The following is a 20,456-nucleotide window of genomic DNA, read 5'->3' on the forward strand; positions in this document are numbered from 1 at the left end:
ACTGTGTTGGCCTCCTCAGTCTATACATTGTAAGTGAGCATTGGAGTTCACACATGCACAATTATGGGCAGCACATTAGAAGCGGAGATCGAAAAAGATATTAAAACATTTAAGATAAAAAGGGGGGAGATAATTGAAAGACTAATCAAACTTAGGGAGGATAAGAAGTTAGGAATATTAAAAGAAGTTAGGGAGGAGATAGCAGAGGCACTATTACATATATATATATATATATAATAATTCACTAGAAAAGGGAATAGTGCCAGAGGACAGGCGGATAGCTAAATGTTATTCCTATATTTAAAAAGGGAGATAGAGCAAGTCCAGGGAACTATAGACCAGTTAGCTTGATATCGGTGGTAGGAAAGATAATGGAATCTTTACTCAAATGGGTAATAGAAAGATATCTAGAGAACAAAAATATAATAAAGAATAGTCAGCACGGATTTCAAAAGGGAAAGTCATGCTTGACTAACCTTATTGAATTCTTTGAAGAAGTAACAGAAAAAGAGTAGACAAGGGTAATGTAGTAGATGTAATATATTTGGATTTTCAAAAGGCCTTTGACAAGATACCACATTGTAGACTCATGGGTAAGGTCAGAGCATGAGGAGTCAGGGGACAGTTAGCAGAATGGATAGCAAGTTGACTACAAAGCAGAAAAGAGAGTAGGGGTTAAGGGTAGCTACTTGGACTGGCAAAAGGTGCAAAATGGTGTATCACAGTGATCGGTGCTGGGTTCACTGTTGTTTACAATTTATATTAATGATTTGGATTCGGGAATTGGAAGTACAATTTCAAAATTTGCGGCGAAACCAAATTGGGGAGTGTAATTAACACAAAGGAAGAATGCGTCAAAATGCAAGAGAACATCAATATACTTGCAGAATGGGCATGTATTGGCAAATTAATTTCAATATAGATAAGTGTGAGGTGGTGCATTTTGGTAGGAAGAATAAAGAGGCCACATACTGCTTGGATAATAAGAGTCTAAACGCGATAGAGGAGCAAAGGTATCTGGGGGTACAGATACACAAATCACTAAAAGTGGCGACGCAGGTTAATAAGGCCATAAAAAAGACAAATAAAGGACCAGGGTTCATAGAATCATAGAATGGATACAGCACGGAAGGAGGTGATTCGGCCCATCAAGTCCATGCCGGCTCTCTGCAGGAGCAATCCAGCTAGTCCTACTCTCCCGCCCTATCCCTGTAGCCCTGCAAATTTTTTCCCTTCAAGTACTTATTCAGTTCCCTTTTGAAAGCCACAATTGAATCTGCCTCCACCACCCCATCAGGCAGTGCATTCTAGATTATAACCACTTGATGTGTAAAAATGTTTTTCCTCATATCACCTTTGGCTCTTTTGCCAATCACCTTAAATCTATGTCCTCTGGTTCTTGACCCTTCCGCCAATGGGAACAGTTTCTCTCTATCTACCCTGTCTAGACCCTTCATGATTTTGAATACCTCTATCAAATCTTCTCTCAATCTTCCCTGCTCTAAGGAGAACAAGCCCAGCTTCTCCAGTCTATCTACGTAACTAAAGTCCCTCATCCCTGGAATCATTCTAGTAAATCTCTTCTGCATCCTCTCTCAGGCCTTCATATCCTTCCTAAAGTGTGGTGCCCAGAACTGGACACAATACTCCAGTTGTGGCCGAACCAGTGTTTTATAAAGGTTCATCATAACCTCCTTGCTTTTGTACTCTATGGCGCCGATATTACCAGAGAGGCAGGTTGGCAGCGGGAGGGCGACTGGGCGCGTCTGTGACCCGCCCAGTAAAATCGGTGCGTTCCCCACGCGATCGTAAGTAAATTGAAGCCACTTGGCTTCCGGGTTGGAAACCTGCGCAGCGGGCGGACTGCACACCCGCATCACAGGCTGTCAGCTGGAGGAGCCCTATTTAAAGGGGCAGTCATCCAATGCTGCTCCTGCAGCAAACAACCAAAGGAGCAGCATGGAGCAGCCCAGTGGAAAGGCTGTTCCCAGGTTTAATGATGCCTCACTCCAGGTCTTACTGGACGGGGTGAGGAGGAGGAGAGAGATATTCTACCCGGAAGATGGGAGGAAGTCGCCTTCCTCTGCCACCAAGGCGGCCTGGCTCGAGGTGGCAGAGGAGGTCAGCAGCAGCAGCAACGTATCCCGCACATGGATACAGTGCAGGAAGCGCTTCAATGACCTAACTGGGTCAGCCAAAGTGAGTACACTTACTCACTCTCCTACACTCCGTCTTCCACATCACCGCTCCCATCCCACAACTCCTTCTGCACTGCCAACATCACATCACTCCTCACACCCACTAGAACCTCATCCTCAACTTACCTGCACTTACTCACCTCCCCAGTACTCATCCCACCACTACCACTCAACCCAATCCTCATATAATGTCATGGCTCTGTCTCATACTCACCCTCTGATGCATCTCTTTCAAGGTCAGCCGCACCCAAACCAATGCATTCAGCGGTTGGTCACGTCACCATCCCTCACTCACGCCTCTCTACTTTCTCCCCTTATAGGAGAAGAGAGCCCAGAATGCATGGGAGAGGGCGAAGACCAGAGGGGGTCTGCAACATTAAGTTGTCCTCACGGACGCGGAGCAGGAGGCTCTCGAATTGAGCCGCACATCGAGTGCCTGTCCGTGGGGGACATCGAGATTGCCACCCGACAAACGGCTGGTGACAGAACTTTAACATTCAGCACTCACAATAGCAAATGATGTTAACACACCTTGGCACCTTCAGCACCTCAACATCTGTCATCATGCTTAATATTGCCTTCTGTTCTCTTACAGGGCCTTCAGCGACTGCCGTGACAGCGGAGGGCGATTCCTCAGAGGACCTGCCGGCCTCTGAAGGGGCACCATCACATCTGAGCGAGCCATCCACAATCACACAGGGGATGGAGGAGTCCAACTCCTGCATGAGTGGAATACTGTCACAGGGACGTGAGGGCATCTCTGAGATAGTGTCGCGAGTAAGTGCGGGAATGTCTGTAATGGAGGGAAGGCTATCCTCCATCGAGCTTCAAGCACAGCTCAACACTGAGGCCCTGACAATGGCCGTTCGGACTCAGGGTGAGCAACTTTCTACCGCCTTAAACAGGCAGGCAGATACACTAGCACTGGCCTTACAAGGCTTCACACATATCCTCCAAACTGTTGTCCAGCAGAGTGGTAGGAGTGATGTGGGCCTGGCCCAGGAGAGGGATGATGAAGAAAGGGGACATGGAAGTGGGGACACCACTCAAAGCGCTTCCATGTCTCACCCGTTGCCCCCCTCTCAACCAGTACCTGCAATGCTGCCTCCTCTCCAGGTGGTCAAGTCTGTCCCTGCACAGGTGCAGGTGGAGCAGTCTTTGGTGGGGCCCCGAAACCCAGAGGGCATCGGCCCAAAGCATCTAATTGGTCAGGGCATGAACAAGAGCAACCTGCCACTACCTCTGCTGCAGCCACAGGGGAAGCACCATATATGAGTAGTAGGAAGCGTAAGCCAAAGGATTTGTGAACACAAAGGGGATTTGAAGCTTTGTCATATTTTTTATTTATATTTGATTTGTTTTTCACTCACAATAAATCTTATTATCACCACTACTGCCATGTCTTGCCCATTCTTGACTGGCTTGTGCAATAAGTCCCTTTCATGAGGTTCACCATGAACACCCACACTTGATGCCACTCATTGGGTCATTCTACAATGGGTGTCGGTGTAGTTGCACGACTATTTTGTGTGGGGGCAGGGGAGGGGGCTGCTATGGCCGCTCCTCTGTCCAGGTGGTGAGGACTGGACTCTCCACACTGTCTGATGTTAGGAGAACCGTTCACATATCAGTAACTTCCTGGCCTCACGAACAGCCAGGTGAGCCGCTGTTCTGCCCATGGGTTGCTCCTCCTCCTCCTCGGCCTCCTCATCCTCAGCCTCCTCCTCCTTCTCAATATGGGTGGCAGATGTGGATGGGGCCTCCTCCAGCGGCACCCCTCTCTGTTGTGCCATGTTGTGCAGGGCAAAACAGACGACTATAATGCATCCCACACTGTCTGGCGCGTATTGAAGCGCTCCCCCAGAACGATCAAGGCACCTGAAGCGCATCTTGAGCAGCCCTGGTAGCATTGTGGCTGTCGTTATATCGACACTGTTGCTCGGTGGTGGGGTTCCTCAGAGGTGTGCAGGGGGTATCCCTTGTCCCCGAGGAGCCAGCCCTTGCGGGTGTTGGGTGCGTGGAAGAGGGGCGGGATTTTGGACTCCCGGAGGATGAAGGAATTGTGGGTATCTGATGCACACGTGAAGGAATCTCTTTCGGTGGTCACAGATGAGCTGAGTGTTGATGGAGTGATAGCCCTTCCTGTTGATGAACAGTCCTGGCTCGTGTGGAGGTGCTCGTATTGCTATATGGGTGCAATCGATTACACCCTGCACCCGTAGGAAGCCAGCCACAGCATGGAATCCCACTGCCTTCTCCGTCTGGCTGAGGTCATCCATGGGGAAGTTGATATAGTGCGAGGCCCTGCAAAACAAGCCATCGGTGACCTGCCTTATGCACTTGTGTGCAGACGACTGAGAGACCCTGGTGATGTCCCCGGTGGCACCCTGGAAGGATCTGGAGGTGAAGATGTTGAAGGCAGTGGTGACTTTGACAGCGATAGGTAAGAAGATGCTACTCGGGCCAGCCGGGAGCAGCTCGGCATGAAGGAGGCTGCAGATGTCCGCGACTACCTGGTGACTGACTCTGAGCCTCCGTATGCACTGCTGCTCAGAGAGGTCCAGGAAGCTGAGCCTCGGTCTGTAGGCCCTGTGGAGAGGGTAGTGCCTCCTGTGACGCTGCTCTCTCTATTGTTGCCCTCTGTGCTGTTGTGCAGGTGCGTGTGGCGCAGCACTGTGTTGTGTAGCTCCACGTGGCAGAGGTGGGCGGCGTGCCTAGCGAGGCTGGTGATGTTGCTTATCCTCAGATGAAGTGATGAATGCAGCCATGGTGCCCCCCCATCCTGACGGTGTGAGTTTGAGGGGGTCCGCAAAGTAGTAAATGTGTTTGCACAGCAGAGCTTAGGGTATAAATTAATAATTTTGAGTGGAAAGCCAAAGGTGTTGCAGCCAAAACTTTGTCTGAAGTGACAGAGTGCCCTGCTGCAATAAATGAGGTATTCCCCCCACCTGTCAAATAATCCTTTGCATCTCCCACTGGCTGCTGGCTGAAACACGTCTGCTTCAACAGGGAGTGTTTCCCACAGCACGGGAAACACGCTGAGGATACTTGAAAATTGCACCCCTGCCAAAACCTCCTGCCAATGAGATCTGTCAAGGACCTCAACTATCTAAATAAGTATGTGAATTGTCATCCCGCCGGCTTTAACTGCCGGTGGGAGTCCCGCATGCGGGAGCTGCGCACGAACCCGAACGCGTCATTGGGGAACTCGGAAGTGGGTGGGTTGGAGCCGGGCTCCGGACCCGCACTGGGATTCCCCCATTTTACGAGCCCCCCTGCCCCCAATGCACCCACTTGGCCATCCGAAAATTGGCCCCTATGTCTCTATTTATAAAGCCCAGGATTCCGTATGCTTTCTTAACTGCCTTCTCAAACTGCCCTGCCACCTTCAATGACTTGTGCACATATACTCCCAGATGTCTCTGTTCCTGCACCCCTTTTAGAATTGTACCCTTTAGTTTCTATTGCCTCTCCTCGTTCTTCCTACCAAAATGTATCACTTCACACTTTTCTGCGTTAAATTTCATCTGCCACGGGTCCGCCCATTCCGCCAACCAGTCTACATCCTCTTGAAGTCTATCACTATCCTCCTCTTTGTTCACTACCCTTCCAAGTTTTGTGTCATCTGCAAATTTTGAAATTGTGCCCTGTACACCCAAGTCCAAATCGTTAATATATATCAAGAAAAGCAATGGTCCTAGTACCGACCCCTGGGGAACACCATTGTGTACCTCCCTCCAATCCAAAAAACGAGAGGAACAGAATTGAAAAGCAAAGAAGTTATGTTTAACTTGTATAGAACCTTGGTTAGACCACACCTGGAGTCTTGTGCACATTTCTGGTCTCCATATTATAAAAAGGTTATAGAGGCATTGGAGAAGGTGCAAAAAAGAATCACAAGGATGATACCAGAACTGAGAGGATATCCTTATCAGGAAAGGCTGAACAGGCTGGGGCTCTTTTCTCTAGAAAAGAGAAGGCTGAGGGGTGACCTGGTAGGGGTCTTTAAGATAATGTTAAGGTTTGATAAGGGTAGACATAGAGAAAATGCTTCCACTTGTGGGGGAGTCCAAAACTAGAGGTCATAAATATAAAATAGTCGCTAATAAATCGAATAGGGAATTCAGGAGAAACTTCTTTACTCAGAGTGGTAAGAATGTGGAACGCGCTACAACAAGGAGTAGTTGAAGCAAATAGCATAGATACATTTAAGGGGAAGCTCGATAAGCATATGGGGGAGAAAGGAATAGAAGGGTATCTTGATAGGGTTAGATGAAGTAGGGAGGGAGGAAGCTCATGTAGAGCATAAACGCAGGGCCAAATGGCCTGTTTCTGTGCTGTAGTTTCAATGTAGCACGATGTAACACTCCTGCTCCTCCTGGCCCATAAGCAAAGCTGGAAAAGCACTTACGTGCTGGATCCAGCAGTTCTCGCCTCCCTTTAGTGGCTGGGTTTCCTGAGCCCTGGAAAACCCGTGTTGGAGGCCTTAAATCCAAATGGCTGACAAAATCTGAGGCACGGAGCCTCAATAACATATTATAATTACCGACCCATCTCTCGAGAGCGGGTAACTCGGCCGACCCCCAACCTGCCCCAGTTAAACTGGAAGTAGGCACGTTTACGGCGAGTTGGGGTCGGGTTTCCCATTTTTAACAATTTAACCTCCCCCTCCACCCGTCCTGGGGGGGTTAAAATCCCCCCCATATCTCAGTAGAAGCAACAAAACCACAGTTATGCTCAATTCTAAATCCCCCGAGCTCAGATTTCAGCTTCGACTCAAGACTCAGGCTCAATCTCATCCATATAAACAGCAGTGTTAGAAAGGGAAAGATCAGCACAAGCAAAATGCTATTGCTTCTCAACAAGAATTAAATGGATAATTAAAAGTGAACTAAAAAATTGGATAACGTCAAACAATAGAAAGTGGAGTCAAACATTTCACCTTCGTGAAAGGTTTCCTCAGGTCCTCATGTGAAGCTGTAATCCTCTGTACCATCTCTAGCATTCTAATCTGCCATCCATGAAATTTCTAAACTGCTTGTACCTCAGCGTGCTGCCGTACAGTAGGTTAAATTACTCTTAAATTCTGCTTTCAGCTCGCTCAAGCACATACACCCAGCGGTTCACTCTATTGTTTAAGCTTTTGGCTCTCACATGACTGATCCCAGCTGCATTCTTCCCCAGTGTGCGCATCTATGTGTACACAGATGCAGCTTCAACATCTGATCTCATTCTCAATAAAGCCGTTGGTATTCGTTCAATCTGGTTAATATTTGGGGTTATCAGTGCTGCAACTCTAAATGCAGCACTGAACAAGAGTCCATCACAATGTCTGCTTTTATGTCCTGTATCGCTCTGGGAAAAATAATGGCTCAACCCTTGAAAATTGAAAATCAGGAATTTCTTTATTTTGAGTGTTCTTCCAAGTCTACAACAGCCTTTGCTGTTCCTCCAAAAGTCCCATTCTGGATTGTGCTGATTCAGAAGCTCTTGGAAGGATGTCTACCACTGTTTCCTGAAATTGTTGAACTCTCTGATAGTCCCAGTGTGCACCTGGTCCCCACTGTATCCTTTGCCTCAAGCCAATCATATCATGCGTGATATGGCCTGATCCCCATGCGATTAAACCTAATTGCAGCAAAACAGGGTTTGTTTGATATTGTAGCCTGGCATTGTCATAGACATACCTCAAGGAAAATTAAGTCAATCTTTATATTAAGATTTATTGACCAGAAGTGTCTGATTAGATATGAGGCTGGTTATCTTCCCTTGAATGCTGAAATGTGACCTTTTAATGGCAAACTCAAAAACATCTGGGGAGATAGTCGGCCCAACATTAAAGTTCTTGGGTCTACTTCCTTAGCCAATTCTTACAGAACAATTTTCTCCAGAGTAAGTGAGAGGAACAAGCACAAAAAGGAATCGCTGGCTTGCAAGACAGAAATGTTGGCTGTAGGTGGACACCAATTCAGGACTGTAACAATGGCAGCAGGCAGGCTGGATCCTGCCGATATTGCTTACCTTGTGTAGGCTGAGAGTCTTCCAGGTATGTTGTGTTTGTTTTTTCAGGATCATCGTTAGCCCTAGAAGATGAGAATTCAGAGATGTGAGAACTATCGGAGAAATATAGAGGCTTTTAAAGTCATCTATAACAAATATTACTTCCTTCTTAAAGGGAAATTTAAGCTCATTTATCGTTATGGAATTCTTAAAACATCAATAATAACTTTCATCTACAAAGCACTCCTTAATATCCAACAATTTACCTGCTGGATATAACCAAAAAAACAAAAATAGCGAGGACAATTTTCATCACAAGTTCCTTGTAGCCAGGAAGACCTTGCACCAAAAACATCCTGCCCATCACTACACTCCTACATCCAAAGAAGAAACCACTAGAGCTGGCTCCCATTTTCAACATACTGAGTGAATAAGTTGCACGCCATTTTCTGGTCCAAAAGCATTGGCCAGTAGGTCCCAGTTAAATTTCAATTTTGCCAGTAAGTATTTATTGTCCAATTCATTGTGATTAAAGTTGAATTCTTCTTTGAGATGAACTTTTTTTTATTCTGTACAAAACTTTATGACAGGAACTGGATCAAATTACTCAAAAGATTAAATCCCTCATTAAGGCCCTTTCTTTTGCCAAAATAAGGCTGGTCTCACCAGGGCTGAACTGCTGTGCATAACAAGTCCTTTTTAATAGTCATAGTCTCAAGGTAAGGGGTCGGCCATTTAGGACCAAGATGAGGAAAAATTTCTTCACTCACAGGTTGTGAATCTTTAGAATTCTTTACCCCAGAGGGCTGTGGATGCTCAGTCATTGATTATATTCAAGACTGAGATTGATGGATATTTGGACACTAAGGGAAGCGAGGGATATGGGGATAGGGTGGGAAAGTAGAGTTGAGGTAGAAGATCAGTCATGATCTTATTGAATGGTGGAGAAGGCTCGAGGGGCCGTATGGCCTACTCCTGCTCCAATTTCTTATTATGCGTTATAGAATGAACTATCACAATGCGATAACATGTCATGACACCAACTCCTTTTGCTAATTAAATGGAAAAATACAGGCAATCTATTTTTAATAGTTTGCAGAAACCAGAATCATTTCTAATCCAATAATTTCACAATATCATCTCTTTACACAGTTGGATAACATCACAATAAAACATTCCATGATGCTAATCAAGTCTCATATCTTCATGTTCCTGAGAAAATCATAGTATGAAAACCTCTTCCGTCAAATTGGTTTAATTAAGACATTGGTTAAATTGTAGTACAATTGCAGTTTACATTTAATTTTGACTGGCCTTGAAAGCAAAATTATCTCAAATCTGAGTAAATCTGACACTTCGGTGAGTTTCACTGAAGTAGGTACATGTTGAAAAGTGCCACCAATCTCTATTACAAACCCAGCAACACACTTGAAACAAACATGAGAACCTTTACTTTCAGGCCTCAGTGAAAATAGTAATGGCAACAATTGATGACAGAATAGAACCATGGAGCACTGCTGACCCATGCTGTAATGCTAGATCATTCTGCATAATCTTAGGTGTCGCTATATGTCAGTAGAATAAGAACTGCACTCTGTTTCTACTGGTGCTGAACTAATCTAACTCTACACTTCCAGGAATACAAGGTACAACATGCAGTATCAGAGATATTATTGATGATGATTTATCTCCCTTGGAGGTTTGGCAATATGACTTATATTTTGTGAACACTTAATAGATGATCACACTGCTTAAAGGGACCGTGTCATCAGTGTAAAATGTCCTGCAAGGCCCTTTACATTATTTTGAATATGACATCATGGAGTTGTTTATGTTTTATCCTCCATTTTAAATATACCATGTATCTATTTTTAAGAACATTATGTCAATCAGGTGGGATTATTGGGGTAATTTTACGAGGTTCCGTTGCCAACACAAAGCCTCACTAGCAGTGGGCAAGGATTGGTGAATGAGAGTTACATTGATATATTCTATCTCCATCCCTCACTTGTGTGTAGGAAGGTTTTGTGCTGGCAGTGGAACCTCATGAAATTATCCTTTGATGTCATTCCTCTCTCTACTGAAGTTTTAAAACATACAGCAGATAATGACTTAGCAATCCGATTTTCTAGTACTAACACGTTTTTATTTTTAAAAAACCTTTTAGAAATGGTTTGTCCTGAGACAAATAGATTGTCTGCTGCAGGGTAAACTACAGTTTACAGGACACACACCATTCCAGGCTGTTCCAGCAACTCATCCTATCCATAAAACTTATGGATATAACATAATATGAGACAATGTATTAGGAGGGGTGATCTAATCGAGGTATTAAAAGTTATTAAGGGTTTCGCTAGGGTAGATACAGAGAAACTATTTCCTCTGGTGGGGGTTTCCAGAAAAAGGGGGCTTAAGCTGGGCCATTTAGGAGTGAAATCAGAAAGTCTTTTTTTCACACAAAGGGTAGTGGAAATCTGGAACTTGCTCCCCAAAAAGCTGTGGATCCTGATTTGATCAAAATTTTTAAGGCTGAGATCGATAGATTTTCGTTAGATAAGGATATTGAGGGATAGGGAACAAAGGCAGGTAAATGGAGTTGAGGTAAAGATCAACTATGATCAAATTGAATTGCAGAACAAGCTTGCAGGGCTGAATGGCCTACTCCTGTTCCTACATTCCTATGATTTAATCCTTCAAATATGGCTAATAAGACAACTCGTTTGGTGGCTCTCAGCTCGTTGACCAGCAATTAAATATCTCATTAGCCGTTCACCCTGCTTCAGGCTAACAAATGTCATTCTGAAAATCATTTCACAGTTTGTCCCAGTTATTCCCATAATGTGAGCAGGTCAAACTACAATACATTGTCTCAGTGAGTCCCACATCAATTTTGAACGGGAGATTCAGGAAGGTAATGAAACCCAGATAAGGCTATTCAAACTTGAAATAAGTAAGAAAAAATGTAAAATAAAAGTTCAAATAGAGAATTTAGGTAATAATGTATATTTATTGTTAAATTAATAAAAAGAAAAGAGAATAAGGAGTAAGAGAGAGTTGGGGAAAAGAGATGGCAGGCAGGTAAAGGTAATTTTAAAGTATATATTTTAGTAACATTGATATTATAACAAAGCTACTCCTTGCATCTAAAAACCATCATTACTGTAATTGTATGGGGTTATTCAGCATTACAGTAAATGAGCAGAAATCCTTAAAAAAAATGGCTGTCTCAAGGAACAAAGAATTCCATGAAGCTGCAGGCAGTCTAGGGGTTAAGTATGACAACTTGGTGATGTGTGAGATCAGGTGGCTTATCGTCACAAGTACTTCCAAACTAAATAAAGAAAATTATAGGGACTGGTATAGCTTCAAGAATCCCTTTTGTATTTCTCAGCTGGTGACCATTTCACAGCTCACTGAAAGCAAACTTAAGTACATAGAGGACACACATGAATGAGCGCTGGTTGCTAAACCCTATCCCACTGAGAGCTGTCAGGTCTTCTAATTTATGATGCACCACATGCATGGGTGATGCACAAGGTCTATGTTAAATTATTACTTTGTGTAGCAATCAGCTGCACATTTGTATATGTTGGGCTTATTAGACATACATACACATACACATTTTTATTAAACAGAAGTTTTGTACACTTTAATGGATGCTTAACTTCAAAGCTTCCTTAAAACAGCAATGTTCCAACAATGCTTTTTGAGTTTGAACAATTTGCCTGGCAAGTACTCTTTCAATGCCTTTTCCAGTCTCGATCCTGATCAGCTTAAACTTTGATGTGGAGATGCCGGTGATGGACTGGGGTTGACAATTGTAAACAATTTTACAACACCAAGTTATAGTCCAGCAATTTTATTTTAAATTCACAAGCTTTCGGAGGCTACCTCCTTCCTCAGGTGAACGATGTGGACCTGAGCGATGTGGACCACATCGTTCACCTGAGGAAGGAGGTAGCCTCCGAAAGCTTGTGAATTTAAAATAAAATTGCTGGACTATAACTTGGTGTTGTAAAATTGTTTACAAAGCTTAAACTTTGTCATCCCTAGTACAATTTATTGGCAAATAAAAGCTGCTTTTATATTGTGCGATACCTATGGTAATAGTGCTTGACACGTGGGTGCTGCTTAGCTGACTGCAGCTCAACATTAAATTTGCCAGCCTTAATGAATCCCACCAAGTTTACTTTTGAGTTGCAGCTGGCCGTGTGCAAGGCCCACACATCGGGTGTCAGCACCACTTGCATGCGTCTTAGCACCGTATAAAAGCAGCTAATGCTGTGACGTTTTTGTGTTAAAGCTTCAAGCTTGTGGGTTGTAGCTCATTAGCCTCAAGCTGTGGCTCGTCAGAGGGCATGTATGATATAAATTAATAACATGTTGCATGATGCACTTGTAACACACTGTAACGTTATAATGCATAGCAGTTACTTTCGGACCTCACGTGGTGAGCATAAAATACTACAGGCAATGCTACTCTGCAGGTTTCTGCCACCAAAGATATTACTCCATTGTGCTGAATAATATATTTATTCTATCAACATGCCCAGATTCTATGTTTTGTGGAATATTATCTGCCTGAATAAATTATGTTTAGGAGCAGGAAAAAGGCCATTAGTCCCAAATATCTTGTAAAAATACCACAGGCACCTATTTAGTGTTACTCACTAGGCTTTTCTCAAGGTTTACCATCCCGAATAATACTTTGCTCAAGGGTCACTCTCAATCTTCAAAAGCGATTTACCTCAGAATGTCAAGATTTGGATCTGAGCTTATGAATCCTTATCTTGGGGCCAAAGGGTGAGTTAATCTCTTCACTACTTCTGGCAACATTTTTGAACCCATTTATTACAATTTCTCTAGAAATAATGAACACTGGAAATGTTCTAGCTGTGTTTACAATTTTGCTACACATATCATCCACAGAAAATCTTGCTCCTCCCTCTCCCACCTAACCCATTTTTGATTTCAGTTGTCCCCCATCATGGGCAGTTGCTGTGTGTTCTTTCACTTGTGCTGAGATTGTCTTGCCTCCTAATACCATTCTCTTCATCACTCTACATTTTGCAATATCCTTCATAGAGTCTATGAATGAAAGCCCAAAGCACAGTCTTCTAAGGTGATGGGGAGCCAAGCTGCAAGTGGCCTCCAGGACATATTAAATCACTGGTCTATATGAAATGGAGAGTTTCGGTACACATTTTGTCCACATATGGACCAAAAAAGACATCAAATGATGTAGTGTGACTCTACGTACATTGACCCATACAGAATAATGAGTAAGTTATACATTGCCATAGCTGTTTTCATGAAATATGAATGCAAGTTTAATTAACTGCAAATCACTCTATCTCAAGCTGCTATTATCCACAAATTAAAGGCACTATATAGGTAGTAACAAACAATTCATAATAAGCATTATTCTAGAGTTTCTGCTTTGGGTGCAATGGGCATTTGCCAAAAATTGCGCTGGCTAATTTTATGCCGAGTTTGCACTAAAATGCATTAACATAATCACAAATATAAAATATGCCATGAATCCGGCAGCTTAACAGAGCATAATAATTTATTTTATTTTTGCAATCAAAAATAATCATTGTTGTATTTAAGAGATATATTTAAGAGTGGTAACCTGGTGCAGTTTTATTGATACAGCTGAAAATGGGTTTATCACTAAAAATAAGCATTTTTAATAAAGGTGTCCAATCCTTTGCCTGTTAGTAGCCTGATTTAAAATCACTAAAAATGACACAAAAAAATTGCACTGAAACATTTGCTACTTTCATTAGTCAGTTTCTTAGTAAATTAATATTTTTAATATTTAAAAACATTTGAACCATGCCTACTAGTGCCTTTGCGCCTAAGAAAACTAGCAAAATCAAAAGCAAAATACTGCAGATGCTGGATATCTGAAATAAAAACAGAAAATGCTGGAGAGGCTCAGCAAGTCAGGCAGCATCTGTGGAGAAAGAAACAGAGTTAACGTTTCAGGTCGAAGACCTTTCGTCAGAACTGGAAGATGTTAAAAGTGTTTTAACAAGAAAGCGAGCAGGTTGGCGCAATCGGCTGAAACTCGCCACCCTCACTGTTTCGATCAGTGGGTGTCGCCAGTTTTGTGGGCGGGGCCGGGTTTTTTTGACCCAGTGCAAAACATCGCGATAACTCGAATTATGCTGGGGGAAATTACTGACCCGCCTCTCGAGAGCAGGTTAAACCGGAAATAGGTGTGTTCATGGCAGGTTGCGGTTGGGTTTCCCATATTTAAGAATTTAACTCCCCAACCCCACCCCACTCGTCCTGGTTGGTGGGGGGTTAGAATTCCCCCCAATGACTCAGTTTCACAATTCCATGAAAATAGCCCTCAGGATATATCTAGAAATTCTTATCTTTGTGGAAAGTTATCGACATGATTTGTTTTTCACTTGGCTGGCAAGAGCCAAATTCAAAAGTGTCATTTCTGGACAAATCCTAGATGTGAGGTCTTCAGTTGTGACCCTCAGGCATCATCTTGCACCAAATACATAAAGATGGTTAAAAGCAGTAAACTGCATCAGTCACATGTGCTACAAGGGATTGCCAAATGGCATTAATGTATTCTGCTTTCTCTTATCCTCAGTTCCTGTCTTTCTCTTCTTTTTCCTTTGTCTTGGCCCCCTTTTTCCTGTACTATTCTCTTCACAGTTTGCCTAGTTTCTTTTCTCTTGGTTTGTCTCACTTGTAGTTTTAATAGAAGGCATTCACCACTGCTATGGATGTTGGGATAGCCCAAAGTCCATGGCATTCTCCTCAGCGAGAGAAACCAAAGGAAATATCAAGATTTGTTAGCATATGCAAGAGATTATGATCCTGAAGCAGGAGATCATGATCTGAAGTGTGCAAACTTTGTTCAGGGAGTGTGTTTGGCCTGGCCAAGCTGTGCAGCTTCAGGCTTCAGGGAATTGTGACGTTTTGGGATTTATATTTCATTGCTACTTGTCAGTTGATGAAATACTGGGGGGGGGGGGGGGGGGGGTTGAGTGGTATATACAGGAATTAAGCATTCATTAGAGGGAACAGAGTTGCTGGAGGAATAGTTACTTTTCCTAATCGTAAAGTCACTAGGCCAGAAACATCAAAATACCCTCACACCAGGTACAGATGAGAAGGAGTAATCCATCACAAGATTGCAAGCATTAAGTAAGTTCTGTCATAGCCGACAGTTTATTAATACGTTCTTCATAATACAAACACGCCATTGGATGGAATTTGAACCCTGATGACACATACAAGTACCATTGGAGACACCAAAATCCTCTTTGAGCAGGGGTTTTGTTGATTGCCTCTAAGGGAAAGTACTGTCAGCTAATGATAAATGGTTCCTGCCATCCGCATTGGCTGTTTGGCCCGTCATCCTGGGTTAAGCCACGGGCAGGCTGATGTCTAAACCTACCTGCATATGCCAGCAATTCACTTTTGCCATTGTTGGCCCGCACAATGCACAGATTTACATTGACAGTAATGCTACAATTGTAAACCTTATACACACACACAGAGTTGCCCCATTGTTGCTGAAACCACCCCACATACAAAACGGGGTGATTCGGTAACAATGGGAATTAATTCTATTATGGATCTACTTTCAATGGATAAAAGTTAGAAGTGTGAAAATAATCAGCTACTCCTAACAGCATTTTGATAATAATGCACAGTTTGAAAAGAATGTGCATTGGTTGTATAGGCCATTTCACCCCTTCCTGTTCCACCCACTCCATGCTTCCAAAGTTCCCCAATTCCCCCATCCATTCTATCTTCCCAATTCCCCTACCCTGCTAGTTGTTCGTTTGCATTGTGCCTTCCTATCTTTCCTTATCTCTTGGCTATTCCCAACTAGGCTCAAAGATTACCAAAGCGGCAGTGTGTCAGATAGTGAATAAATAGTGAACAATTATTTCCACTGCTTGAATTGGTAAGAAGGTGGCACAAATCAGGATTGTACTAGAAGCATAAAGGGGGAGATTAAGAGGAATTTTATCATGCAAAGAATTACTAGAATATCAAATTCTTTACCATAAATGACTATTAAAGCCAAGACAATCACAACATTTAAAGGAAGTTGGTTAAACATCTGAGAAGACATTGAATAGTACAGGGAAGGAACAGGTAAATGGGATTTGAGTAGATAGCTCATGTGGGTGATCTAGTACCAGCATAGGTACAATGGGCCTTCCATACCAAAATTTCTATGATTCTATGCTTTGGAGAACCATCTTCATGCCTCTTCAGTTCATCTCAAAGTCTTTGAAATTCCCCCTTCCTATTGCATATCTGACATCCTGAGCACATGTCCACCTCAAAACCTCTCCTTCGACTGCTTAATGTCAGCATCAAACTCCACCACTTGTTTCTCTGTACCGCCCCATACTCACCTTGCAGTCCCTGCATCCAAGATCCTGCTATCTCTTAGTTTCTCTAAGATATTACACACCATCTCCATGATGAGATTCCATCTCCCTTCTCATGTTTCAAAAAGCCCTCTTGCATGCCTTTCAAATCCTACCTCCCTTAGTATCTTTTATCCTTGTTCTAATGTGTTGCTACTTAACACCCCATCCATCCACCTGTGCCTATCTCCATCCATTCCATGGCTGTCCCTACCTTTTACTCTATCACAGCTGATCTCCTTCTTCCTTGCTCTTGCAGTAGGATGGTGGAGCCAATGAAAGTAATCTACTTCCCTTTATGCTATTGATGATCCCACAATAGTCTCACCTCTATAATGCTGCAAGAACAAGGCTGCAGAAGTAGGATGTTTGGGGGGAGAGGTAGGAAACAGCTGTGGAGCAGATGGGAAAAGAGCTTTTCATATACACATTGGATGAGAAGAAAATTAAAGAAATGCTCCTCCAAAGTCTTGGAGGTAAATGCATGGTTCCTGAATATACAGACTAGAGAGGCCTCAGGTTTGATCTCTGGTTTGTGCCAACTCACACATGAATTGTAGCCAATTTGATGAGGTACCAGAAGGCAACTGGTGTCCATAGAACTGTATTCCAGCAAGGGAGTCAACACGTTCAGGAGAGGAAGGGAGAAGACTAGAGAGAAAATAAAAATTTAAAAAGGGATAAAGACACATATCAGACAATTGGGAAACAGAATTGCAAGTGTCTGGACAGGTGGGAGTACAGTTGGACATTATCAGTTTTAATTATAAAACTCCAAATGTGCTCTGCTACTCCTCAGAGGCAGCTGATGAATTTAGTACCTAACAGCCCAAAAAATTAACTTAGAGAAGGTATTCATCTATGACGGGGGTTAGTGATAAAGCTAAAGACTTTCCATTAATTCAACTCTGAACTCCAATCTTCTTAACATCCACATATGCTCCAGGCACAAAGAAGCACTCAAAAATAAGAATGAAAAAATATTTATTCTAATATTGAAGTAAATGTAGGGTAGGATCCTAGAAATAGGTTTTGAATGAGGTTGGTTGTATAGGTCTGAAGCTGTGCCTTCCTACTCAAGAAAGAGTACCATCTGTTAAAACAAGATGTGCTGCTCACTGAACGAATGAAAAATGCATACAGCCTGCTAAAAGAAGAAAACATTAATAATTGTAATGAGGCTGTTTTGCTGGTAAAGTAATCCAAATTGATTATCCTTGCTGGTTCTATTTTCAACGAACCTGTATGGGGTGAGTGTTTGAAGTACTGATGGGTCTTCTAGACCTGATCTATATCAGCTGGATGAGTTTTACAGAAGGTATAAATCAGCTTCATCGCCTACGCAACTCTGAACAGTGACTCACAGCCTGCAACGAGCAGCACATTCCCCAGAAGACCACTTCCACTCGACACACTTCACATGACATCACTGTGCCAGCGGTGCACAGCCACCCCCACAGCTAATGCCCAGATTGGGAAAAATAAATCTCCTGAAAATGATTGTTGTCTTAGTATAATAAGGGCTACAAAATGGAAATGTGTGGAGCATAGAGTATGCATCAGAGTGGTGGTAATTTATTGGGAAATTAACCAGTTGTGAACATGATCAGCATCGCTCACTGATGCCTGCAGTCCTTGACAGTTAGTTTAGGTTTGTGTCCCTGTTTTGTTTATTTTGCATTATTATGGCAAGTGATTTGTTGTAGCAATCTGCTGAGAAAATGGTACTTTCACTGCCTCTGGAACCATATTTTATATAAAATTATGGTGCTTGAACAGCAAATCTTGCTAAATGCAGTAAGTAAAGATATTTGTGGGACATGTTGGACCATATCAAGTAATCTGTTCTGTCCATAATCCACCACTTCCTGGTGATTCTCCTCAATGTACTCCTTGCAAAACAACAGAAACATACCAGGAGGACAGAGGGAACTAAATAGTTATAAAAATGTTACATAATACTGTTAACAATGCTTCTCCCTAAGAAGGTGTAGAAGCTGATTTATTATCATAGTTAGCTTTGAACTTTGTGATATTTATTTAAAAGAATGTGTACAAATATTTGCATGTGTGACCTGCTAAATGTCCAGTTTGGGGCGATATAGATGACTAATGTCAATGGGACTATTTGGATCACGGATAATGCAGTGTGTTAGAAAAGCACACTTCTTTCCTCTGTGGAAATTGGATGAGATGGGATGAAGCTGTTGCCTTCTGCCGGCTATAAGGATCCCAAGTGAAGTGCATTTGGAGCAATCTCAAACCAGTCCGAAGTGTGTATGAGTTCACAGCACAGGGCTGTCCATAATTTGGTATTGATTGGCACTCTCACTCAGAATAGGAGATTTACTAGAATGGTACTAGGGATGAGGAACTTCAGTTATGTGGAGAGATTTGAGAAGCTGAAATTGTTCTCTTTAGAGTAGACAAGGTTAAGGGGAGATTTATTAGAGGTGTTCAAAATTTTGAGGGGTTTTGATAGAGTACTTAGGGAGAAACTATTGCCATTGGCAGGAAGATCAGTAACCAAAGGGCACAGATTTAAGGTAATTGGCAAATGAACCAGAGGATGATGAGGAGAAATTTTTTTTACACAGCGAGTTGTTATGATCTGGAATGCACTGCCTGAAAGGGTGGTAGAAGCAGATTCAATAGTAACTTTCAAAAGGGAATTGGATATATACTTGAAAAGGAAAAAATTGCAGGGCTATGGGGAAAGAGCAGGGGAGTGGGATTAACTGGATAGCTCTTTCAAAGAGCCAGCACAGGCACAATAGCCTCCTTCTGTGCAGTATGATTCTATGATTCTATGATAGTCACATAAATCGCTGGTGTGGGAAATGGAAAATTTACACTGGTGCAACATGGGTGCTCTTTTAAGATTGGGTCAAAGGAGTATATATCTAATCTAAATGAATCGGGTGTTCCCAATGCAATAATGAAATGGCCCCTATATTCGTAACAAAACAAGGTAAATCTATTCATCCACAAATGCCTATGGTGAAATGTTAGCACACAGATGCAATAGCATCCTGGAAAATCAGGAAAAGCAGCTAATCAGCAGCACAACTGGTAAAATGAATGGGGAGTGGATGGTGCAATGGAAAATCTATCAAAGTCATTATAAACTCCTGCCCTACCCAGGGCAGTAGTTTACAATGCAAGCTTTTTTGAAGAGAATAAAAATTCTTGCAAATGGCAGCACAGTATCGTGGCTTCACCATCTTTGAGGTAGCAGCAGTTATAGTGCAGCAGAGGTTGATGCAAGCACCACACGATCAACAGATTTCCATTACTGCCACCTCCACCTACATATTAATACTGTCCCTGGACTGACTGCATTGCTGCTATGGGTTGGAGTTGGAGTGTGATGCTTGCTGTATTACGTCGCTGAATTGCATTAATGCTACGAGCTACAATGATAATGTAACTCAATGGCACTGCAGCAGTGATACATTTATCCCAGTCTTCTATCCTAACGCGCGCCAAGCCCTGTTCTCCCATCACCCCTGCGCTCGCTGACATACAATGGTTCCCAGTGCGGGAATACCTCGATTTTAAAAGTCTCATCCTTGTTTTCAAATCCCTCCATGGCCTCGCCCCTCCCTATTTCTGTAATCTCCTCTAGCCCTACAACCCTCCGAGATCTCTGCACTTCTCCAATTCTTGTCTCTTGCGCATCCTTGATTTTAATCGCTACACCGTTGGCGGCCGTGCCTTCAGCTGCCTAGGCCTTAAGTTCTGGAAATCCCTCCCTAAACTTCTATGCTGCTCTACCTCCCTCTCCTCCTTTAAACCTACCTCTTTGACCAACCTGTCCTAATATCGCCTCATG

General features: G+C 42.9%; 1 protein-coding gene across 1 annotated transcript in view; it reads right to left on the reverse strand.

The window, feature by feature from the left end:
- Positions 1-20,456, reverse strand: part of cbarpb (CACN subunit beta associated regulatory protein b) — a 142,105-nt gene that overhangs the window by 76,978 nt on the left and 44,671 nt on the right. Inside the window, exon 4 of the mRNA XM_067968717.1 lies at positions 8,220-8,281. Coding sequence (XP_067824818.1) covers positions 8,220-8,281 — 62 coding nt within the window. The remainder of the gene's footprint in view (positions 1-8,219; positions 8,282-20,456) is intronic.

The sequence above is a fragment of the Heptranchias perlo genome, chromosome 29 (assembly GCF_035084215.1).
Source record: "Heptranchias perlo isolate sHepPer1 chromosome 29, sHepPer1.hap1, whole genome shotgun sequence".
NCBI lineage: Eukaryota > Metazoa > Chordata > Chondrichthyes > Hexanchiformes > Hexanchidae > Heptranchias > Heptranchias perlo.